At 32.7% G+C, this 25,043-nt stretch overlaps 1 protein-coding gene across 7 annotated transcripts; it reads left to right on the top strand.

Moving 5' to 3' along the window:
- Positions 1-6,665: 6,665 nt before the first annotated feature.
- Positions 6,666-20,425, top strand: LOC132604610 (histone-lysine N-methyltransferase ASHH3-like). 7 transcript variants are annotated; one of them, XR_009568763.1, is made up of 16 exons: positions 6,666-6,772; positions 9,173-9,243; positions 9,983-10,028; positions 10,156-10,285; positions 10,539-10,650; positions 11,388-11,487; positions 12,850-12,928; positions 13,026-13,197; positions 13,302-13,382; positions 13,526-13,703; positions 16,209-16,236; positions 16,331-16,412; positions 18,444-18,492; positions 18,580-18,662; positions 18,860-19,048; positions 20,149-20,425. XR_009568763.1 is itself a non-coding variant. In XM_060318187.1 (15 exons), exons 3-14 carry the CDS (start codon positions 10,014-10,016, stop codon positions 18,643-18,645), a joined length of 1,092 nt encoding a protein of 363 aa, XP_060174170.1. In that variant the 5' UTR covers positions 6,668-6,772; positions 9,173-9,243; positions 9,983-10,013; the 3' UTR covers positions 18,646-18,662; positions 20,149-20,425. The 7 variants fall into 7 exon arrangements, 5 of the variants coding, with proteins under 5 accessions (XP_060174172.1, XP_060174170.1, XP_060174174.1 ...); XR_009568764.1 differs by having other exon boundaries at positions 18,869-19,048; XM_060318187.1 differs by lacking the exon at positions 18,860-19,048 and having other exon boundaries at positions 6,668-6,772.
- Positions 20,426-25,043: the final 4,618 nt, after the last annotated feature.

A 25,043-nucleotide genomic window follows, 5' to 3' on the forward strand; every position in this document is an offset into this window, starting at 1 on the left:
AACTTCTAGTCTAGCATAAATAAAAGAGGTTTTACTTCAAGAAGGAATCAAACTTCTTAGATTCTTTCCACCCTAAATAAAAGAGAAGTTGCATTTTTAGTCTGATACTTCGAAATATGTACTACTTTTTAATTTATAGAATGTAAAAGTCAAAGTGGAGTCCTTTAGTTTTCCAATTTAATGAGGTCATGTTTCCTTATTTTTAGCCCCATCGAATCTTTTGAAAATCTTTTCTTAAGTAGAGTAGTTTTTTTTTTTTTTTTAAGAAAAGTGAAGAGTTGCACTGTTTGTTCGAGCTTTATGGGAAAAAAATGTTTTTGAATATTGTAGCAAAAGCTATTTTATTAAGAAAAGTAGTTTTTTTCGAAAAAGTACTTTTAGAACCATGATCAAACACATATTAATTAGTCACCCCCAAATTGTTATTTTTCAAAAGTATTTTTTCTGAAAATCTCTTATGATAAAAAGCACTTTTGAAATTACATAAATTTTAAAAGTTTGACCAAAACATATTATAAATTAAAGCCATAGATTTACGATAGCATTCCATTTCCTTTTGCAAACTTTGTCAGGACACTAATAAATTTTTATTGTTTATATTTTGATTAGTGAATATTGTGGATCATTCATTTGAATTTCTTAATTCGACAAGTGGGTATATTTGAGATCAATAACGTTGGGGACCAACAAGGGTACCTATTACAATTTATTATTCCCTTGTAAAGTATTTATTGCAATATCAATTATGCACTAACTTATTAATTCGAAATTGTTTTATTGATATCCAATCACTTTAGATTCAACTTCTGGGTTAAACAAATAATGCAATAATTTTAACGGCAATTGCTATTTTACAATACTCAAATGAGCTGAAAAGAGTTGAAATGCTATAAGATTAATTAAAAATTAATCAAGGCGTGCTTGTTGAAAATATTGCACACTAATTAAATGTAAATATATTTTTATAGTTCAAATTTAGGATTTTACTTTATTTTGGAGATTGTAATTACAAGAGTTGTCTTATGTGACATGTTGAGAAAAGGACCAAAATCATCCATAATGTTTGGGTTTGGATCAAAATCATACATATTCTTTCACATGGAGCACTAATAGTACATTATGTTTGCATAAGTGGTGCACTTTTAGTCAAACTCTCAAATAAATTTAACGGAAAAGAACAAAAATGCCCCTGAACTTTTAGAAAAGGTATAAAAATACCCTTTATTCATCTATTTTGCTAAAACTACCCCTCAATTCAACTTTTTGGCTCATTTATTCCCCTTGACTAACGGACAACACTAATTCTTTTTTTTTTTTTTAAAATAGATTGCACATGACATTTTATTATTGAAAAATTGATTTATTCTTTTAAAAAGAAATCTGAAAAAATCGTTATTTGTAGAATAAGGAAAAATAATTTTTCAACATCCGTTTCTTTAAAAAACAAATGTAGTAAGCCTTTTATATATATATTAAAAAAAAACAGAATTGGATTTTCATTAAAACATGTGGAATTTTTTTAAGTTTGGAAAACTTTTTTTAACGGGTGGAAACCCCATTTTTTTTTAGAAAATTCAATTTTTAAATCTGAAAAACTGATTGTTTTTTTTAAGTAAAATGTGCAAAACTAATACTCCATAATTTTCTTCTAGATTTAAAAAAAGATAGTTTTCTGTTTTTTTTTTTTAAACACAGTTTTTCCATAAAAAATTTAATTTTTTCAGATTTTTATAAAAATCCAATTTTTCACATTTTGAAAAGAAAAAAAATTAGTGTTGTCCGTTAGTCAAGGTTTTACTCGTTAAAAAAAAGTTTTCCAAATTTAAAAAAATTCCAAGGTTTCAGATTTCTTTTTAAAAGAATAAATTAATTTTTCAGTAATAAAATGTCATGTGCAATTTATTTATTTATTTTTTTTAAAAAAATTAGTGTTGTCCGTTAGTCAAGGGGAATAAATGAGCCAAAAAGTTGAATTGAGGGGTAGTTTTAGCAAAATAGATGAATAAAGGGTATTTTTATACCTTTTCTAAAAGTTCAGGGGCATTTTTGTTCTTTTCCGTTAAATTTATTTGAGAGTTTGACTAAAAGTGAACCACTTATGCAAACATAATGTACTATTAGTGCTCCATGTGAAAGAATATGTATGATTTTGATCCAAACCCAAACATAATGGATGATTTTGGTCCTTTTCTCTGACATGTTTGACTGGGCAAAATTAGCTTGTTTGAAAAAAAAAATCCCAAAAAAGTATTTTGGTGAGAAGTAATTTTTTTGGCTAATTAATTTGAAAAACACTTCTAAATAATATTATTAATGTTTGAGTAGTTTTTAAAAATGTATTATGGGGAGAAACTATTGTTTTCAGCTTCTTAAAAACAGATTCTGCTTCTACTCAAAAGCTCTTTTTTTCTCCTAAAATCTTAGTCAAATACTCAATATTAAAAAAAAATGACCTTGGGGAAGCTCGACCAAACAGACTATTTTGCACACTTTAACTCTAACAATTACAACCTTTTAAATAAATAAAGTCTTGAATTTGGACCACGAGAAGTATTCTTTGATCATGGTAGATAAAAACATGCAATTATTAATAGCTTATCACTTCCGTTGGTGTTTGCCCAAGCTTTAGACGAAAACTATATAAGTTGATAATTCTCACGTAATAACTTCAATCCAAGCACCAAAAAAAAAACGTAAAAGTTCATGAAAATCAAAATATCAAACATAAAGAAAGCTAATAAGCATATTATAAAGTGACATAGTAACGATTTAAACGATCCTTTGGCAATTCTCACTCGAGAATTTGTAGCAGGCGTGATCGTGGAGGATGTGATGGGCTTCATATAGAGCCCAATACTCTCAATATACATATTCCATTTGGTACCATGTAATCCACAAAAAGAACAGAACGATCATCTCCTATTTGAATATGGGCATTTCGCAGGATTGCGGTGGTCTTTACTTGTTGCCCCTCAAATCCGTGATCTTTAATATTTGCTTTTCGCATTGCAATCTTGAGTTTCGCGTAGAAATCATGAGGTTTTGGGTTCGAACCCCTGCTCAGGCATAAAATAAAATAATATGTTCGCAATACAAGGCTTGGGCGCATATATGCCGGATCCGGCATACATTTCTTAAGGAATAACTAAAGTTATGTCGGACCCGGCATAATTGTAAGTTCCGTCTTATAAGGCAGAGTTTATGCCTTAAGGAAAAGTTCCGCCTTAGGGGCATACTTTTAGTTATGCCTTAACTAAAAGTCAGCCCCATAAGGCATAACTAAAAGTATGCACCATGAGACGTAACTTTTTCTTAAGGCATAATTAAACTATGCCTTAAGAAAAAGTTTTGCCCCCATATGGCATAACTATGTCGGATCTAGCATACACCCGCCTAAGCCTTGCCTTGCATTGCGAAAATATTTTTTTATTTTATGCCCGAGCCGGGTTTCGAACCCAAAATCTCAATATTTGCCCACCTTTTCAAGCGAAGGGCAGAACTTAAAGACCAAAAATATGAGGGCCAACATTTAAAGACCACCCCAAAGAAGGGCAATCCGCGCAATTTTTTATTTGAATATCAAAGGGCAATTTGCATGATTGCCTTCATACGGACTGGTCTTTAATTTTTTCCCCTTAATTCGCTGGTGTTTAATTTTTGTCCTTCACTTACAGAGATGGCCGAAAATAGCCAGTGGTTCTGGGTTCGAAATGCAATAGAGTCAAAAATAATAATTTCGCAAGACATAGGTTTCTATGAACCTATGCCTATTCGGACGAAGTTATATAGAACTTATGCCGGAGATGGCAAACTTTTAGTTATGCCTTAAGGCAAAGTATGCTGCATAAGACAGACCTTTTGCAAAAGTCTTGCCTTATGATTTTTTTTTTACCGAGTGGAGGTTCGAACCTAGAACCTCTAGATATTTTCGGTCATCTTTTAAAGCCAAGAAAAAAAAAATTAAAGACCAGCAATTTGAGGGACAAAAATTAAAGACCACCGCAAAAAAATAGGCCAACTTACAGACATATAGTCAAACCTCTCTATAGTGGCAGCGTTTGTTCAAAAATTTCATGGCTGCTATAGTGAGGTGCTTTTATGTATGCCTACTGGCATTCGATATTTAGATCTCATTTAGCTTTTATAAACAAAAGTACGCAAAAAATTAACTTTTTGTATTTTTTATATTATAAACGAAAACAATATATTTGTAAATTTTAGAATCTCAATTGATTTTCATATCCCATAAATTAAAAATTGAAAAGACTAATAAATTACCACAAAATCCATAACTAGTTGTATCACACAGATAAAGAATTAAAATCTATGAAACATATGCATTTTAAATTAATTGAGAATTTAAATATTTCAAGTTTGATAAAAGAACTCTACAATTTAGGTTGTTTCCCAAATTCTAGTCTCTTAGTGATAATATAATGCTTGAAATGACGAAGAATTTTGTCCAAACTTTCAGCAAAAGGTGATTCAATAGCTTTCCCTTGAAGGTTGTCTAAGTGCTTACTATTGCTAATGAGATTTAGAAAGTCCCAAGCTGGTGACTCTTTTATCTTCAAGTAGCAGTAGGTGCTCTTCATCGATACTTTTATTGTCACATAATATATTTCTTACAAAATATTATTACATGCTATTCGAGTATGACTGTTATAGAGAAGCAATATTACAAAGAGTATACCGCTATAATGGATGTCATTACTGTTATAGGCAGAATGATATTATATAGAAGTAAAATATAACATGAAAAATCGATTCCAGAGAAAGTCATGCCATTATAGTGAAACACTGTTATAACAAATGACAATTATAGAGAAGTTTGACTGTAACTATCTACTATGCGAATCTTATCATTAATAGCTATCATTTTTCAATTTACAAATCGTAGCTTACTTTTAAGCAAAAGTTGTGTATTTCGCGTGTTTTTGGGCGAGACTCCCCTCAGGTCAAATACATAGGAAAAATATGTAAGAAAACAAATGTTGTTGGTCAGGTTCGAACCTGGAGGGCAGGGTGAGAGTCTCGCCCAATAACCACTTCAGTCACTCCAACTTTATGTATTTTGGTGTAGCTACACATGGTAATTTACAAAATAACTGTAGCTATTAAATATAAATAAATTAAAAGATAGTTATTATTAACAATTACATCTTAAAAAAAGTTACACCAAGTAAAAATTAAGAAGTTACACCAAGTAAAAATTTCAAAGAAATATCGAACTCTGTGTTTGGTTGTCCTGGGCCTTTTGGCTATGGCCCCATAGGTACACCTTGGTTGGTCACAAATGTTATTGACCTCAAACCATTTAAATAGCAGGTACCATCATCCTAATACCATAAGAAATTCTGATGATAATCTAATACAACCTTCAAATAATATAGCCAATCATCGAAATTTTATTAGAATAATTAATATTTAGTAAAAGTGTTCTCATCACGAAAGGTGCGACTGTGATGAAGTTATAAGTACTCAGCCGCCCTTATAGTCTGTTTAGTCAAACATCCAAAATATAATTATTTTCAAAAGTGCTTTAAAAAAAAACTTTTAGAGCATCAAGTGCACTTAGCCAAGATAACCGAAGTGTTTATGGTGAAAAATTTGTCCCGCTTCTCGAAAATAATTTCTACTAATTGTCAAAAACACTTATTTTTACCTAAAAGTTTGGCTAAGCACCTCAACTCCTTAAAATAATTTTTTTCAAAACAAAAAATAAGCGCTTTTTTGCTTTGCGGAAACATGGCCAAACAGGTTATTAATCAAAGATCTCAGGTTCGAGCACAAAGAATTAAGTCACCAACATGAATTTAGATCAGTCGAGCCCCAAAAACGGAAACCAAACACAGAATGGAACTAAAAAGATAAGGAAAAAAGTAGTATTCCTAATAGAGCGTACATATAAAAATACTTACTGTTGTGAAGGTTGTAGCCAAGCTATGATTGTAATCTAAGAGCTCGTTTGGATTGACTTATAAGTTGCTTATAAGCTGTTTTCAGCTTTGAGTGTTTGACTGAAAATAGGCCTCTAATAATCCGCACTTCAGTCACTCCAACATTTCGTTTTGAAAATATTTAGAGGCCTATTTTCATTTTATACAACCTTTAAGTTAATATACTCTATTCGTCTCAAACTAAGTATCTTACTTTCTATTTTGGTATGTTCTAAAAAGAGTATTTCTTTCTATATTTAGTAAATTTGTCAATCCAACATTCTACATAATAAGTTAAGACTACAAGGATTTAAAGGACTACTCATATCTTTAATTTAAGACCACACGATTCAAAATTCTCATTTTATTCCTTAAACTTTATTCCCAGTCAAACTGACACACTTAAATTGAAACGGAGGGAGTACGTTCTTTTCGAGAAGTGACTGAAAATTTCCTATGCAGAACAATCAATGCTTTGTTCAAGAGTGATTCAATTGGTTGAGCAAGAGACTTTCATAATAAATACCTTACGTCCAAAAATCCTTACCTACAATAGCAGAGAATTTACCTTATAGACCCATCTCATCGCACGAGACTCGCCTAATTAGTGCGGATTATCTTGCACAGGAGCAAAGCTTTCCCTTGTCCTTTGTTAAAATAAAAAAGTTTGGGGTAAAAAAAAAAAAAATAACTATCCCTCTAACATAAAGGATATTTTAGTCATTTTAGCGGGATAAATTAGATATTGAACATCTAATGTAACCTCCCGCGTTTATATTCAACTCTGCTCCGACTAACACTTCATTTCTCCGACTACTTCCCGCCGGAAAACGGTTTTTTTTTCCTTCTCTTTATTTATCTTCTCATGTTTCTTATTTAGTCCTCTAATTTACTTTCATTTCCATTTTTACCCTCGTTAATTAACCAAATTACTTACTCTAATTGCTTTTCCCTAAATGCGCGGTTTTACTAGGGTTTTGGACGATAATTGTTTTCAGTTTTGGTAACTTTATTTGTAGTTTACTTAATTCTGACTTCTCTTTGGTAAAAAAAATGAAATGAAATGGTGAATTATGGTGTTAATAATGGTTGAATTGTTTGTTTAGATTACGAGATTTTCATTTATGCTGAGTTTTTAGTTATTTAGTATTGAAAATGTATTTCGATTAAGTTTTAAGTTCTTGATTAAGTGATTATCCGTGAAATTACCGTAAATTAAGTTGATTACTCTAATTGCTTTGATAAATTGGCGGTTTTACTAGGGTTTGGAATGAAAATGTGGTAACTTTATTCGAAATTTACTTAGTTCTTTCATTCTTCTTTCTGACAAAAAAAAAAAAAGAAAAAAAAAATGGTGAATTACGCTGTTAATTATGGTTGTATTGTTTGTTTGGATTACAAGATTTTCATTTATGCTGTGTTTTTAGTTGTTTTTCATTTTCTGGGTTTCGATTGTTTTGTCTTACTGTGTTGTTTTCATTTAGGCTGTTTTTTCTATTATTATTATTATTATTATTATTATTTAGTATTGAAGATGTTGTTCAATTGCATATTCTTCAAATGAGTTCTGGTTGTTGTTGTTTTGAGTACACGTTTTTATTTGGGAAAATTACGCTCTATGTCTACTGGGAGAAAATATTTACACACTTTAGCCCATATTTTGAGTTTGTTACCCAGTTTAGCTCATATTTGTGTATAGACACCTTTAATACACTATAATAAACTTTTTTACAAGGTTAATACGTTTTGTATAATGCTTTCCCCAAGGTATAATGCTGTATAGTATTGTATAAACTGAAAATATGTTTACATGGCGTAATATTTTATGTTGGGTTGTATATTTTTGAAAATTTCCCTTTTTATTTGGACGAGTAATCCAATTTTTCATTTTCTGGGTATCAATTTTTGTTCACATTTGGATTAAATTTAGGTTCTTCATTTAATTTTGGAAGTGCACCAGAGACTGAGAATTTTGAATTTAATTTTTTTTTATTATCTGTAGTTGAATAGATGCTTAGATTTCAAAATCGTCGTTTCAGTTTGGCTTATTTAGGTTTCAACTTGGGGATATTCTGGGATTCAGTATTAACTTCAAGTGAATCCAAAAACACGTACCGGATCTGGTTTGTGATTTAGCAGTGGATGAATAAGTGTTTCACGTATTTATTATCTTCTTCGCATTAGTCATACGTTGCAAATAGTTATACCTCTTCTTTGTAGATTGTGTTGGGTCAAGAAAATATATCCGACCAATAGCCGTGAAAACACTCTACTTTTAAAGGTGCTCTATTTCTCCATATCAATTTCCATTGCCATACTTATGGTCTATTTTTGGGACTAAACTTTATACTTGGACTTCACTGAGAAAAGGCTACCCTTAGTTCCTTCCATACTACCCTATTCTGTGTTAATTATTGACCTTAGAAGCTACTCCCTCCATCCCAATTTATGTGACACCCTATCCTTTTCAGTCAGTCCCAAAAAGAATGACACCTTTCTATATTTAGTAACAATGTAACTTTAGAATACCCATTTTATCCTTAATGAGATGATTTATAACCACACAAGTATCTATATTATTTTAGACCCCAAGTTTCAAAAGTCTTCCATTGTTTCTTAAATTTTGTGCTCAGTCAAGCACTTTTGCATAAATTCGGATGGAGGGAGTATCTGTTATCTATACATAGCTGCTCATATCCTCCATTTCGCAATTAATTCGCCTTCTTCCCCAGTTATTGCACCTTCTTGTAGGGGAAATATTTCATCCTTGACTAGACCAGTAATCTTCAACTGCGGCATTGTGATTATTTACTATGCTGAAAGTGGCGGGGAACTGATCTCTGAGAGGTGTATGTCCTGACCGTCTTCCTTTTAAATATAAAGTGTTTCTACCATCACCTACTTTGATGTAAATGTGCTCTAAGAACATACTCTATTAGTTCCTGATATATTTCCAATTCCCAACTCCTCTTAAAGACACAATTCTTCAAAATGGGTTTTATACACTAATTTATTAGCTTAGCCTTTCACTTCTTGTCAGCCTTGAAATTGTGGTGCGATTGTCTCTCTGAACTCTAATATTTGATTCCTTCCTTGCCTATTCTCCTTTATTTTGTCCATGTTTTGTTGTTTATTTTCCTTTTGGTAATGCCCTTATTTTTCCTTTCTTGCAAGCGTTGCTACTTTCTGTAGTTTGAAGAGTGACTTGTTCCTGTTTTGTTGATGCTGCCTAGGTCAAGGTTGATGTTTAACTGGGACAAGCAATAATAGGCTAAATGGTCATTAGCTCAAATCAGCTTTTCAGGTACACTCAAGAATTATTATGAATGCAGATAAGTGGTGGATAACGTGAGTAGAGAAAACTGAATGGCTGAAATTCTATACGTGTTCTTAAGATTATCGATTAAATGAGAGTAGGATGTGAAAGGAAGTGGGAATTTTTGGTAGCATTATCAGAAACTTCATTGGCCCAGCAATGGCATAAATAAGATTGCTGAAAGTCCTTGTTTATGTATTTTATTTTCATGAACTTCCTTTTAATCGGCATTCAGCATGATAAAATTGTCATTTTCAAAAAAAAAAAAAAAAGTCATTTCTTTGAACTTTCTCCTGTTGCATCTATTACAAAATAGTGTCTTTCACATGCACTGTTGTTATATATGGTAGCTGAGCTGCTACCTGTTTCTTGTTAAAGTTTAAAGCTATATAGACTACGATCGAAAAGATTACAGCCTTACACTTGGTGGTCATCCAAAGTTTCATTTCTTACCTAGATAATCTGAAGAATCATATTTCAAGGAATAAAAGATAATCTCGATAACAAAAAGGGAATAAAAGAAAATAGTCAAAATTTTGAACCACTCAAACAGTACAATCAGGTTTGTGGTGTAGAGCAAGTACTGCATTCTCTAATATATGGTATGGTATTTGATAAATCTAAATCTGCAATATCTACTTTATTTGATAAATATTAATCTGCAGTTTTCTACTTTTTATATCAGGTTCGCTGCATATTAATTGATTCATTGTTTTACCATTATTAGGTTATAGTCAATCCAGTCAACAATTAAAGTGATGCCTGCTATGAAGGTTCAGATACTAATATCTTCCAGTTCATGCTCTTTGTTCCGCATGTTGCTGTATCAATTTAAAATGTACAAAGATATTATAATGTGTGATATTATACTGTATGCCAATTTTTCCTTGTTCTGGCCAGACTGCTGTTCATGGTGGGATTGGGCACGTATTCAGCAAACTAACAAAGGAGATCGGTGATCCTGTTGATTTTGAACTTCCAGAGTGGTTAAATAAATGGCAATCAATGCCCTATACCTTTATAAAGCGCAGTATCCTTTCATTTGATCGGCTTAATCGTTGTACCTAAGATATTTACCTATCTATTAGATGCTCTTCCATATTGTGATAGTTTACTCCCTAAGCATGCACTGTTCGCTTCTGCATATCTTGGATAAGATCTTTGTGCTTTATCTCATTTACTTTTCACTTAGGTTTCTATTTGACCTGCATAGTCTTTTATCTTTGCGATCTTGCTTTGTGTCCTCCTCCTTTTCTCCTTCTGTTGGTATTAACTACTTGAAGATATATACCTCACTAAGAAGGTAAAGCGACGTCTGGAAGATGATGGTATATTTTGTTCCTGCAGCTCAACGCCAGAAACTTCTACTGTGTGTGGCAAGGATTGTCTCTGTGGGTGAGGATGATTCAGATTAAGTTCCGTTGGCAAATTGGAAAAGTGTTGCATATATTTGTGGAAATATCGGCTCTATGACTTGGTTCATAAATGCATTAATTAGAGTTCTCAATGGTTCTTTAGCTGACAGCTTCATGCTGTTATGTGCATACCTTTTCCATTTAAAGCTATGTGAACATATTGTATATAGCATGTTTTAGGCTCTTAGCATTTTTGGCAAACTAGAGACATTTTCTGCTTATATTCTTGTGGTAGTCTTCTATTTGTCCATGATTTCTTTGGTGTGATTTCTAGCAGCAGACTTAGAGGAGGCAACAGAAAAAGTTTAGGTTTTTTTTTTTTTTTTTTTTTTGTTCTTATTATTTTTTTGGAAGGGGAGTGGACCATTAAATAGTGGCGAAGACATAGGTGGAAAATGGAAGGGGGATTGGAACCATGCACCAAAGTGTTGCAACCACTGGGCTGCAGCTCCAATCCGGCAACTCCAATCCGGGTTAGGTTGTTTAGAAAGCTCATGTGACTAGTCTAGGCATACATATAGATTCTTATGGTATTATTGATTTTCTTGGATAGTATTTATGGTGCTATATCTTTTTAGCAGTTGTTCTTTTAGATGGCTGATATGTATTTGATTAATTGGAAGAATGAAGATTGTATTTCAGCATTTTATTTGGGACATTTGAAACAGTTTTAGAGAAGTGTGTAATTGGTTTTCAGACTTTATTTTAATTTTACAGCCTGCTGATGTCTAGCTGCTCCTCGGGTTGTAAATGTGGGATTTCTTGTCTGAATAAGCCATTCCATCAACGTCCTGTGAAGAAGATGAAATTAGTGAAGGTAGACACTAAGGGACTTTTTGCAGCTTCAGATAATTGAAGAAATATCACTTATTGGACACATTTTAACTGCTTAATTGTTTTTAGCTTCTTCTCGTTGAGATGACATTTGTGATGCCTTGTGGAGATTTTGTAATTCTGTATTGTTCTATTTTGCTTTTCCTCCTTGGTACTTGCTTCAATAAAATTAATTACCTTATAAAAACAATTGTTTTTAACTTCTTTGGAAGAGTCATATGTCATCTTTAGACAACTGAGACTGAAAACTTTCCATAGAACCCTTGATATTTTTCCTTTTGAAAAAAAACCTTTGATATTTTTTCCTTTTTTAAGATCTTTTTTTTTTTTTTTTTGATAAGTGCAATTTAAAAAGGCTTATGAGTTGAGCAATGCTTCTTCTTTTTCTTCCCTGAAACAATACCATTGGGAGGAGGTTCGTATTTAGCACACATATGAATGTGGGAAAAACACTTAATTTTGATTGAGATTGATCGAACCGTCCAATAAAATTTAGAAAAATATTATGGACTTATATTATATAAAATTTTCATCCACGTGAGTCCTGCTGCATAGTCTCTTTCTATTCCTTTCTTGTTAGTTGTTTCACCACATAAGAAGCTCTTGAGCTCCCCATTTCAATTTTCATCAAAGTGTTATCTGGCTAGAATTGAAGGTAGAATGAATAGATGTTTCACCAATGTTCTAGCACTTTGTACTCTTCATTTTCTGCATCTACTGGATGCCATCAATGAAACCAATTACTCCATCAAAGAAAAGTAGAATGAATAGAAGTTTCACCAATGTTCTTGTTTGTGGTTTATTTCTTTTTGGGTTGCTGAATTATCCATGTGGCGGTTGCAATTCCCGTATTCCTAAATTCTGTTTTCCTTCTGCTTCAGTTTGTCTACTGCCAATTTTATGACCAGAGAAATGCTACCTAAAATTAGTTGCCAAGAGAGTTACAGCTTTCCTGTCATTAAGATCCTGAGAATCATACTACAACTTTCTTTGACCAAAACAGTGAATACCATTTCAATTTGGTCTTCTGAACTTAGATCCTGATCAGGAGTGAATAAATCAATATCAAACCCTGCATAGATGAACCTGACGTCTGATGATTTCTAAAGAATTTCTGTTCAGCAGTCTTAGAGTTATTACATTAAAAAAAGGACATCCAGTGGTGAGTGATTATTGTATCTATTTATTGTGTCTCTCATGTATCTTGAAAGAAATTGAAAGAGGTTACAATTTCACTTTTTTCTTGCTTTGCATTCTCTAGCAAACCGCACAACAATCACATTCTTCCTCAAATTTTTGTCATTATATAAATGGTTGGTCAAGTTTGTTGACATGTAACATGCAGACTGAGAAATGTGGCTCTGGGATTGTGGCAGATGAAGATATCGAGCGAGGAGACTTTGTTATAGAGTACGTGGGAGAAGGTGAAGTTCTTTCACTTACTGCTTATATTTCGAGGAATAATTTATGTTTTGTGCATTCTGAACTTCATTTAGCAAGGAAATATGCTTACTACTGCAGTTATTGATGACAAAACATGTGAAGAGAGGCTTTGGAAAATGAAGCACAGTGGGGAAACAAACTTTTACTTGTGTGAAATCAATCGGGATATGGTGATTGATGCCACTTACAAGGGCAATAAATCCAGATACATTAATCATAGTTGTTGTCCAAATACTGAGATGCAGAAATGGTATAGAAATAGCTTAATAATTAATCATACTTGTTTATTCTCAACCCCCATTCCTAGAGATTCAACTGTATATTACATTTCATTTCCATGTCCGGTGATTTTAGGACGATTGATGGTGAAACAAGAATTGGCATATTTGCGGCACGAGACATTAAAAGGGGCGAGCATCTGACCTACGATTACAAGTATGAGGCTGCACTTTAATTTACTTAATTTTTCTTCTACCTCTAAGGTCTGCAGTGTGTTATTCTTCTGAGAGTTTAAATACCTACAAAAGAAAACCTTCTTGGAATCTGCATAACCTATTTGAGTCTAACAAGTATAGCAGGTTTGTTCAATTTGGTGCAGATCAAGATTGCCACTGCGGTGCTGTAGGATGTAGAAGAAAGCTGGGCGTTAAACCTAACAAGCCAAAACTCCCTGCTTCAAATGCTGCGTTAAAGCTAGTGGCATGTCAGGTGGCTGCCACCTCTCCCAAATTGAAAGCGCTTCTATCTACGCATCATGTATGTATCTCTGACAATATCTATAACTTGAGAGATATGGTAACATTTATGTTGTTCTTGATGAGCTTCAGTGATTTACTTGGAATATTTTACCAATCAAAATAATAATAATCTATACTATTCTAAAAGCGGGAAGCAAAAAAGTTAAAAGTAGAAAGACCTAAATGCCCATCAAAAGTTGATGGACTTTGTTATCCTTCAAACTAAATTTAATTCCTACAATAATTGCTATATATGTGAGTAATAATAAAAAAAATAAAAAATGGTAATTACTCATTTGAACTCAAGAAATAGATACATGTATCAATCTAAGTTGCGCGGACTCTTCGTTTTTGATGCCCCACCCGTCTCGACACGGGACGGGTGCGGGATACGTCTCAGATACGGTCAACCAACTTTGGATACTTTGATCGGAGTCCATGGACAAATTTGGGAGGAAAATTGAGATTTATCAAAACGAAAGAATAAACAAATTTAAGACAAGGCAAATGACATACCTTCAATATTATAGCCCTTTTGTCAAATATTCGCTTCTTCATGTTCCAAGCCAAACAGAGAGAAACCAAGAATTCAAGGGGTCATGTTCTTTGTAGCTCTATTTTTATAATTTTGAATTTTCTTAGCCAATTCCCCGCACCCGTATCCATACCTGGATCCGCACCCCGGAACTTAAAATTGAGATTTTGCCTAATCCGACACTCGAATCCGTACCTGTATCGGATACCCGCACCGGTGTCCAAGCAAATTAGGTATCAGTTAGTATCAACTTAAATTTCCATGATGTGAATTAACATCATTAAGTGTTTCGTAACTGCTAATTAAAGAAAAGATAAATAGAAGAGAACAGCAAACACTCTAATGTGTTAAATTCAACCATTTCAGAAATAAATAAATAAATAAATAAGTAAAGATATTTAGTTAATCTTGAAAAACAAAATTCTAAACTAATTGATCTCCACCTGAATACACAAAAAAGAAAAAGAAAAAGCTGCTTTACTATTAAATATTATTTCTATAATGATTATGTACAAAAATCTAAACATACATTTTAATTCTAAGGAATACTACTGCTTATGTTAGATGAGAGTAAATACATGAATAGGATTTTTTTGGCCTTTCAAATACATTTTTAGTTCTTTTCCCCTTCCCCTATCTAATACCACGTCTTTAATTTGGAAACGTTATTGAACAAACAAACCAAGATTTAGAACTTACTCAATACTAATTATTAATTGTGAACACACGCTAAATAATTTGGGAAGATTGAGATATTCCTTAAGTGCATGAATCAGTAATTACTACATCTTATCCTCATTTAATTGTCATGTGATTAGATAGTTTAAATTGTTTCCCATGTTAACTGCTGCTAGATGAAGAAGCTCACATACTGAGTTACTGATTGCTTGTACAGTGTGTTTAAGTGCAGAGTAAATTGAGTGAATGATTTATTTTTGAGATTTAGCTCTAGAGTCCAAATGCGCTGATTGTGCCTAATACTATATTTGGTTGAATAAAAATTTCTGTTTGGCCAAAAACCTCTCATGCTCATTTCACATGTTGCTATATAAGGAGCATACCCCAAACCTTTTCATTAATAGTATTTCCCATATGTGCTTTCTTGTTTTTTCCCAAAAGAAATCACTCTTAGACGCTTTTCCCATCTCCTTTTTTCATTTTCATTTTCATATGGGGCTTCAATGAAAAGTATTTCTCTTTTATTGCTCTTCTTCCGCGTCATCGTTGCTTGCTCTAATGGGGCTTTCAAGGTAGTCTCCAATGAAATATGCAAGACATTCTCTAATGAAGCATGCAATATAGTTCAATATGGAGTGATTTAACACACATCTTATACAAATTGGGAACTTAGTTTTGCTTTTCCTGTACTATTGCCTTTATATTCTACATATTTGTTAGATGGCCTTTCAGTCAATTTTTGCTGCAAATAGTGACTTCTCTTCAGTCTTTTTTGGATGATAACTTGAATGATAAAGGAAGACCTGGATTCTGGGCACGATTTATAGCTCATCAATCAGGATATGATTTTTGGCAACTTTAGTCCTGAACTTTTAGTTAACTAGTCATCTCATATCTAAAATTGACAAAAAGAAACGAGAACATAGTTGAGGAAAGTGTTATAGCTAATTATTTCTTACCTTTGTATTTGTCTCTCCGCCTTGCTGCCATTATTTTATTTTATTTTTAAAATGGTAAAGTTGTATTCCTCAGCATTAAGGACATGTTGTGGAGACCTCCAAAAAGTTGTAAGAACAGCCTATAGTACTTACAGAGAACCTTGCTGCCGTTGTTTGCAGTATATCATAAGGATCAAACGAGTTGCATATGTTTTGTTCCCTCAATCGGAAATTTTAAATGGAAGTAATAAATTCTTAAAATCCATGGAATACAAAATATGTTGGCTTATGTTTCCATCACTATGTGCTTGAATCTTGAACATTTTACTTTTACAATAATAAATATGATAACATTATTTAATCTTTTCGCCAGGTTTTACAAGCTGGAGTTCCTCCAATAGGTAGGCTACTCTGTGGTTTACAACTTACTCTCTGAATTGGTGATTTTAGTTTTTCTTCTATTTAACTTGGATCCTCCCTATTTATTATGTTCAGGTTATCATTCTGACATAAAAATAAGGCGACCTCGTAATTGCATTGGTCAAGTTATAAGAATAATCCGCTCTCTTGACACAAGGTATGTGATTACCCCCCGCAAATTGTTTTATCGTGGAGTTGTAACAATTTTTCAGTTTATACCAGAGTGTGTGTGTGTGTGTGTGGGGGGGGGGGGGGGGGGGGGGTGTTAGAGTGTTACACATTGATTACAGGAGTGGGTTGTTGTCTTCTTATTTTGGACAATTCTCATTTCTTGAGTTAGCTTTTGAAGTTGAGTTAGGTGCAAAATTGATTTTTTTTAAAACATGGTGTTAAAAGTCAGATCCATCCCTATTGTTGAATTTATCCAATGTTGAGCCTTCAAGTTATGCTATTTATGCTCCAAATATCTTGCCTGGACGTAGAGGGGTTGTTAGAATGTCCCAAATTGGTTGAGGTAGTGGATTGTTGTCTCCTATAAAGATTTTTGACGATCCTTGTCTCTTTATACTTTTGGGGACTCTGGAAATACTAGCAATCTCTTCTGCTGGCGTAGACATGAAAGAAATACTTATATTTCTATGACCATGGTTGTGGTAAAAGTACTAAGACAGAATTTTGAATACTGCAATCTATTGATTTTCTACTGTATTTGCTAGATTATTCGATCTAAAATTAATGGGTATGGACAGCTATAAGTTGCTGTCCTCACATTTTTCTGCCTTGTACGATTCTCTTCTCCCCCCCCCCCCCCCCCCAACCATTGAGCTATGGAAAAATGGGATGTGAGAGCTGTTCCTCGTACATATGCACAAGGGAGTTTGGAGTTTATTACTTGACGTCTAAAATGGTTGAAGTCTAATATATAATGGGTTGGATGGGGAAAAATTAAAGCTCTACCTTCCAAGGTATACTGCTTTTGTGTCTTTTAATTTATATAGTAAAACTACTTACAGTGTAGTCTATTCAAATATGTTTCTTATTTTTTTGGTCAACAACATACACGAGGACACCTTATATAGTATTTTAGCTACAATAACAAGGAACGTTAAGAATCATTAGGAATGTTGTATAGAATATTCTTGATGATTTTGTTATTGTTGAAAGTCAAACAAATCATCAAATGTTTTCTTTTAAAAATAACATTCTTAAATGATGTTTTCCTGACTTCTAAAAATAACATATGCATTAAGACCATTTTACACATTATTCTTACTGATTCTTTACTCTCATAAGTTGGTGAAACGACTTGAATTTGCTTATTTTTGAAACTGAGAAATACTAAAACTCACCTGGATGTATTGCCGTAGTAGTGAACGATCCCTCAGAAAATGGTGCTGGAATTCTTTTCCCCAGAAAGTCTGGTAATTGCACAATGCAAGAAAGTACTTCTTGGGATTTAAATCATAATAATCATTAAGAATACTACATGCAATATTCTTCTTGCTTCTCTTGACTTTCACTACAGCCTTTGTGCTGGACATTTATATGAAACTGTTACCTTTATCCAAATAAATAAATAAATAAATACAGAGCTGATAAAGAAAGCCAATCTGACAATGCCTTTCATGTATCCCATTTATATTCAAGAGCAAAGAAACTCAGAAACTGGAAATTGGAGTTTCCACAGGCAGTTCTGCACTATAGCAGACAAAAGCCTGGTATTTACATGGAGAAGGATAGAGGGGCGGGCCCATTATCCACCAAGTTTCAAGCCATGCTTCCCTGTCCCGTGAAGACTTCTTGGTTATGAAAAACAAAAAAGCTTAGTTCCTAGAATATTTAATCAGATATCTAGTATAAATTTTCTTTATGTTTATCCCCTGATCAGCTTGGTCAGTTGAACTGAACATTTAGCAACTATCTTTGGGTTAGTAAGGATGTTATTGGAGGAATGTATCTGTTCATTTTTTTCATGTGTCAGGGATGTATGAAAGCATTTTAGATCTTGTTAACTTGGTATCAAGGATACTGTCCTCAAAAGCTAATAGCTAGGATTGTAGGAGCTTTCTCATAGGAAACTCTTTCTTCAGTTGGCCATTATTCTTTGGTTTTCTTTCTTTTGCTTGTTCAAGTTTTACTTTTTACAGGTCTCATTGCTAAGGACTCCTATATACTCTATGTTTCTCAGGTCCTTTGGAATTGTAAAACAGTTTGATGCCATCACCAAAAAACATTTGGTAAGGGAGCTGTGAAATGTTTTGTTGTGTAATGGACTTGGTTAGATTTGGCTGAAGATTTCTTTTTATCCTCCCCATCCCCTGCAGATCATGTTTGAAGATGGCTATGTTGAGTACCTTGACCTGTCAAAAGAAGATTGGGAATTCTGTTAACTTTCTTGTGTAATCAGGTAAGCCATTTTTGTAATTATTATATGTCCGAACTTTTTGTTTGAGTTGCTGCTTCAATTTCCTCTTTAATGAGTGCAGTGAAAATTTGCTGAAAAAAGATTTTGTTATTTGAAGTGGTCCCCAATATGAGAGGTGTTTCATGTGATGTTAGTAAAATAACTTATACTAATTAAGTCACTGAGAGCGGTTCGTGTAGCATTTACAGGAATACACTTGGAGCTGGAAAAAAACAGTTGATTTCACTGTATGGTTCTCTATTTAAAGAATAGCTAATCATATAAAGTTGAGTTCTGAAGTAGTCACCTGGCTGCCCAACCTTTTTCATGGAAAGGACCAGAAGAGAAAACAGTGGGGCCAGGATGTTAATTGGCATTTTATCTCCTAGGTATCTTTTCATCAATCTGTTTAAAAAAAAGAACCTTGTTTCCAAGTTTGAGCACAAACTCTAAGACATGCTAGTAGTGATCAAACTCCAGATATATGTCATATCAAATTTCTTTCACTTTCATGTACTCTGCAGCTCTGCATATATAAACCAACCAATGCAGGACAATATACTTTGGAAAAAGGCATCACCCGCTCAAAACATTTTCAAAATCACTTTCTCAGTAACTTGGCGTAGACCAATCAGTTAATTTGTGCTTTCCTCTTTTGGACTATTTCAAACTGCCTCCTGAAAAGTGTTAAAGAGTCAGCAACCAGTCAAACACAGCCCAGCCAGTTTCTTGACATCCAAACTGGTTTCCTGGTGAATCCACAACAAATCTTCTCATAGACAGAAACCAACTATCTAGACTGTGTAATCATCTTTGTAAAAGCGTATTGACATTCTAATTGTCAGTAATTTTATCAAATGTCCCTTCAGCGGCTTTCCAAACCAACGTCTTTACAGAAATAGCTTATCCAATAGTGGTATCAAACTAAGAAGGGAAAGCTAATCACAACAAGAACTGCATCACATCTACTCTCCTAAATCTCACTCTGCCAGCAATTACAACTTCAAAGCATTTTTTAAGAAAATTAACCGACCTTTGTCTTTCCATGATGTAAGTCCAGTATATCAGATACTCGTTTTTGCCTTCATACTTGCTTGCATTTACACTGTCGAAAACCTTTTACTAGCTGGACTATTATCTCTACAAAGCTTGATTCACTAAATTAACTCTCCTTGCAAGTGACCCTCCAGAGACAGGATTGCCATATCCTTCATTAACCGACTGCATTTTATATTTCTTGTTAAAATCTTCAAGTATCACCACTGAGCTCTTAACCGATTGGGCTGAGTGTCGCAGCAACTCTATCAGTGGGAAACTAAATTGATATATTGAAGGCTAATGAGGAGTTGATAACTCCTAAGTATATAATTTGTCTACTGAAGTACTAGAGTCTGTTCAATTGGGATAACCTTTGTTTCTTGGCCAGATGACGTGTTTCCTTAATTTATTGTCCCAAAGAGAGCTTTACGCGGTTACTTTTGTTGTGCAGGTATTAGCAGTCAGGATAGGAGATGGACATGATTCAACCTCTGTAAGGATAAGGGATATGTGATTATGTCCAGATCCAAAACATTGAAAAAGCATTTATGTTGTACCAAATGTATAAGTTTCATTGTACAACTTTCTATTAATAAACCTGCAATTTTGGATGAATTTTTTCCAATGTAAGCGTTAAACTAAAGATAGGAAACATTCTTTACAATGTAAGCATAGCAAATGCACCTATAGTTGACCTTGTATCATAGACAATTCTTTGTGTTGTCTCATTATTCATGGTTCTTTGTCAATCTTTAAAAGGTTCCGTAATTGGCTTGACCATTTTGGGAAACTATATACACTTGGTACTTCTAAGCTAGTGTTGGTAGTGATGCATCATGAATATGCTTTAGTATTTAAATGGGATCAAGGACTTTCAAGTATGTATTTGTTGTTAAGCTTTAACTTCTATAGACTGGCAGCAAAGAATTTTACACTATTTGGTTGTGTAAAAGATAATTACAACTACCCATCCATAATAAATAATTAGTAAGTACTAGCTACGTTGGAATAGCAGAATGATTTCAAATTCCATATAGATGCTTTGCTTACAAATTGACCTCCCGTACATCAAAAAATAAAAAACCTAACTGTAGAAAGAAATTCATAAATAAGAGCCTCAAACATTGAATTGAATAATTCAACCGTTGCGTGTTGGAAATATCACATTTTTCCCAATAAATAACACAATAAACGTGCCATTGATGGTGTCATAAACAAATACTATCAATACTGACATGCTGTACCGATCCCACCTGACTCATTCAAACACCGACAAACTTCCTTCTTTTCTTCTAATAACGATAATGTTCGGGTTAATTTGTGCGTACTTGGTACAAGAACAATTTTATTGAGTATGTGTCATAATGCACTTGTTTTGAACCCGAAACTTCTGGGACTGCAAATAGTTTATGGATTAATTACTTTAATCTGCTAGATGAGCTTTTAGAGTCCGTTTGGATTGGCTTATAAGTTGTTTATAAGTTGCTTATAAGTTGTTTTCATCTTTTTTTAGTGTTTGGCTGACCAGTTTAAAGTCATTTTGTGCTTAAAATAAGCTCAAAAAAAATAATTGGGCCCATTTGACTTAGCTTATCTAAAGCAGCTTATAAGCTGAAAACAACTTATAAGCCAAAAAAATAAGTTGGGAAAAATAAGTTAGACTACCCCAACTTATTTTTTTTAGCTTATAAGCGCATAAGCCCATCCAAACAGGCTCTTAGTCATTTCAACTGTTTGGGAACCAAAAATTTGATCACGTGATCACAGTTTGGGTTGTGCGTTGTTAAGCTCCATTTATAATTAATGTACAACTTCTTCCTCCCTAATTCACAAGCATTAGCTTATGTGTGTATATATGTATAGTGTGATTGGTTTTCATTCCTTTTGCTTTTGCAAATAACTTGAAAATTTTCCTGCATTTTATGATGGGGAAAGGGTCAAAATACCCCTCCACTTTGAAAAAAGTCTAAAAATATCCTCCGAACTTATTTTGGGTCAAAATACTCCTCTCATTCTTAAAGTTTTCAAATATACCCCTGTCTTGACGGAAATTATCCCCCAAAATAACCTGAAATTATTTTTTAAACCCGCTCCATCATTTAAACTTGATCCAACTAAATAATAACCCGTAAGATCCTCTTATTCCCCCAATATGTAGGTTTGAAGTTTGAGGGAATTGGAGGAATAAGGGGATCTTACGGGTTATTATTTAATTGGATCGGATTTAAATGATGGAGCGGGTTTAAAAAATAATTTCAAATTATTTTGGGGGATAATTTTCCTCAAGATAAGGGTATATTTGAAAACTTCAAGAATGAGAGGAGTATTTTTACCCAAAATAAGTTTGGAGGATATGTTTAGCTCTTTTTCCAAAGTAGAAGGGTATTTTTGACCCTTTTCCCTTTTATGATTCTGCAAAGTTGGTCAAATTGATTTTTTTTTTTTTTTTTTACCATGATTGAGTCACAACCAACGATACTTGTGTGAAGCTCCATTTTCCTTTTGACATTTGGATAATGGGACAATTTGAGCACTTTATACACCACAACTCATCATCCCCACTCAGTCCCCCTCTTCTGCCACTCCTATTATTCTTTTAATTTTTTATATTCTTATTATTATTATTTTTTGGTAAATGATATTCTTATTTCTTATCCCTAACCAAATATCCAACTCCCATCCATAAATAATTTTAAAATTATGAAAAATTAGCTCTATTCTTTTCTTTTAACATACCGCATTGTAAAAAAAAAATCCATTAATAGGTTAGTGGAAAAAATAAGCCAGTCACTAAGTAGGTGAGGATTGTTTTTTTTATTTAATTTGCTGTCATCCAGTTAATCTGACCTCTTAATACTTCATTTGACACATTTTATACGATAGTAGTATTACTATTTGAATAGTCAAATTTGATTGCACTTTTTGTACATTAAGTGTATTTAATTATAAATCTTGTGTTTTATAATACGTTTGAATGTGTTTTTATCTCCATAACCTTTTTTAAAAAGTAGAGAATTAATGTGCAAAGTTAAACTAAAATAAGAAAAAGTAAAAGTAGACTCTCGTACTCTGATTTTTCTTTTCGGAATGGTTAGAGTTTATCATTCTTAAATTGTTCTTTCTGCATTTGACAAGATCAGTAAGCTATTTCATGCTCTTATCATGTTTCGTTATTTGTTAGACTTTGAAATTTCTAAAAAGAAACAACTTTTAGAATAGCCTTTAGAGAGTTGTTTGGTTACTGTGATTATCGATAAAAATATCTCATATGTTGGGATATCCCACGAGATTAGTTATTCCACCCTTTATATGGAATAGCTAATCTCATCATTTTAGTACGAAACGTAATCAGGGTACTGAGAGTAAACTTTTTCTTATTTTAGTTTAATTTTGCACATTGATTTTTTTTATATAAGGTTACAGAGATACAAAAAAAAAACATATACAAACGTATTATAAATCACAAATTTTATAACTAAAAATATTTAAAATGTTTAAAAAGTGCAATCAAATTTGGCTATTTAGATAATAATAACTATTATTATATAAAATGAATCAAAGGAAATACTAAGATGTCATATAAACCAGGTGACATCAAATTAAATAAAACAATTCTCGTCTACTTTGAGATAAGTGACTAGCTTATTTCTTGTACTAACTCAAAGAATGGAAATTGTTACAGTGCGGTATGTTAAAAGAAAAGAATATAACTAATCTTTCATTATTTTAAAATTATATATGGACGGGAGTTGGATATTTGGTTAGGGATAAGAAATAAGAATATCATTTATCAAAAAACAAAATATATAAGAAATTAAAAGAAGAATAGGGGTGGCAGTGTAAGGGTGATGAGTGGTGTGGTGTGTAAAGAGCTCAAATGGGCCCATTGTCCAAATGTCAAAAGGAGAATGGAGCCTCACACAAGTATTGTCGATTGTGCCTCAATCATAGTAAAAAAATTCGTCAAATCGTGCTATAAATGCTTTTTCTCTGACTCTGTGCAAGTTATGTCTTTTAGAACCTTTGTGTGTGCGGACACTGAAGGCATCTTATTTTGAGGAACAACTTGGTTCCAGATGCTCTATATGTGAAATACCCCTTTTTCCTCCTTTTACTAAAAAAGCTTTCTAAAAGCTTACAGTAGATGGCTTAGGGTAACTACTAAGGAGGATATAACCAGTGTAAACCTTATGTTTTTAGGTTTTTTTATGTCTCTGCTTACATTAAAGGGAAAAGGGCTAAATTTACTTATGTACTTTGAGAAAACGTTTATATTTACCCCTATTAAGTTATACTACTAGCCTGTATCCTTACCGTTAATATAATATTAACATTTACCCCCATCCCCTAACGGTTATCCACTGTGGCGTTGACACCTCAATTAATGAGTTCACGTCGGCTATCCACCATGGCAAGGAACTTCCCAATTAAAAATGCAACATAATTGCGTACCTACTGGGTCGGCGAGGGCGTCTTAATAAAAGTAGTGGCCTAAAGCCAAATTTTAATATGTGGCCTTAACTATATACACATGGATTTAAAAAAATATATATAGTGTTGTCTTTTTTTTCTTTTCTTTTCATAATTGTAGCATTTTACTCCGCGTAGTTCATTAATATTTATATAGGGAGAATTAATTCAAATTAATAAAATATTAGTCATGTGTTTAAAATACACTACATCAAATGTTGTTGTAAAAAAATAAAAATTATATTTAATAATATAAAGATTTGAGTAGTTTAGTTCAAAGCTATAAAATATTTGTTTAAAAAAGTAGTTAGTTTTTTCTTTCTTTCTTTTATTATATAAATTTTATACTTCTTTTTACTATTTTCAATATTGCGCGTCTTAGAGAATAATAAAATTTTAAAATTCATCTTTAAAAATTTTGGGGCCTCAAAAAATTGGGGGTATAAAGCGAAAATTTTACTAGCCTTACCACCCCCGTGTTCCGCCTTCATCCATTTTCGTGTGAAAGATTTTATTATGTTCCATCGAAAACTCATTTGAAAGGCTGAGAAGACATGAATTAACAGTGATTTTTTATTTATTTAATTAACAATACTTTTTTATTTTTTTAATCTTATTGTTGATCTTAAAAGATGTTAAGTTTATGTGAATTGCTTGCTTTATGCTACTATTTTGATTTTTTGTTTAAAAAATGATGGTGAGCAAGTACAATTGGGTCAAAATCTCAATACAATTGATGTGCAAAGGATTATTCCAACTGCAAAGTCCAAAAAAAATTATCAAAACTTTTTACATTAAAAATAATAATATTTGCTCAGTTATTGAACATTAGAGCAGAAGAACAAATTAAGCAAATACTGTAGTATTATTTATCAG

The sequence above is a fragment of the Lycium barbarum genome, chromosome 7 (genome assembly GCF_019175385.1).
Source record: "Lycium barbarum isolate Lr01 chromosome 7, ASM1917538v2, whole genome shotgun sequence".
Classification (NCBI taxonomy): Eukaryota; Viridiplantae; Streptophyta; class Magnoliopsida; order Solanales; family Solanaceae; genus Lycium; species Lycium barbarum.

Excerpts from the sequence above, each read along its gene's own strand:
- LOC132604610 (XM_060318187.1), top strand. Across the intron at positions 13,198-13,301 it reads AATACTGAGATGCAGAAATG|GACGATTGATGGTGAAACAA; the intron begins GTATAGAAATAG and ends CGGTGATTTTAG. Across the intron at positions 16,237-16,330 it reads AGCTGGAGTTCCTCCAATAG|GTTATCATTCTGACATAAAA; the intron begins GTAGGCTACTCT and ends TATTATGTTCAG.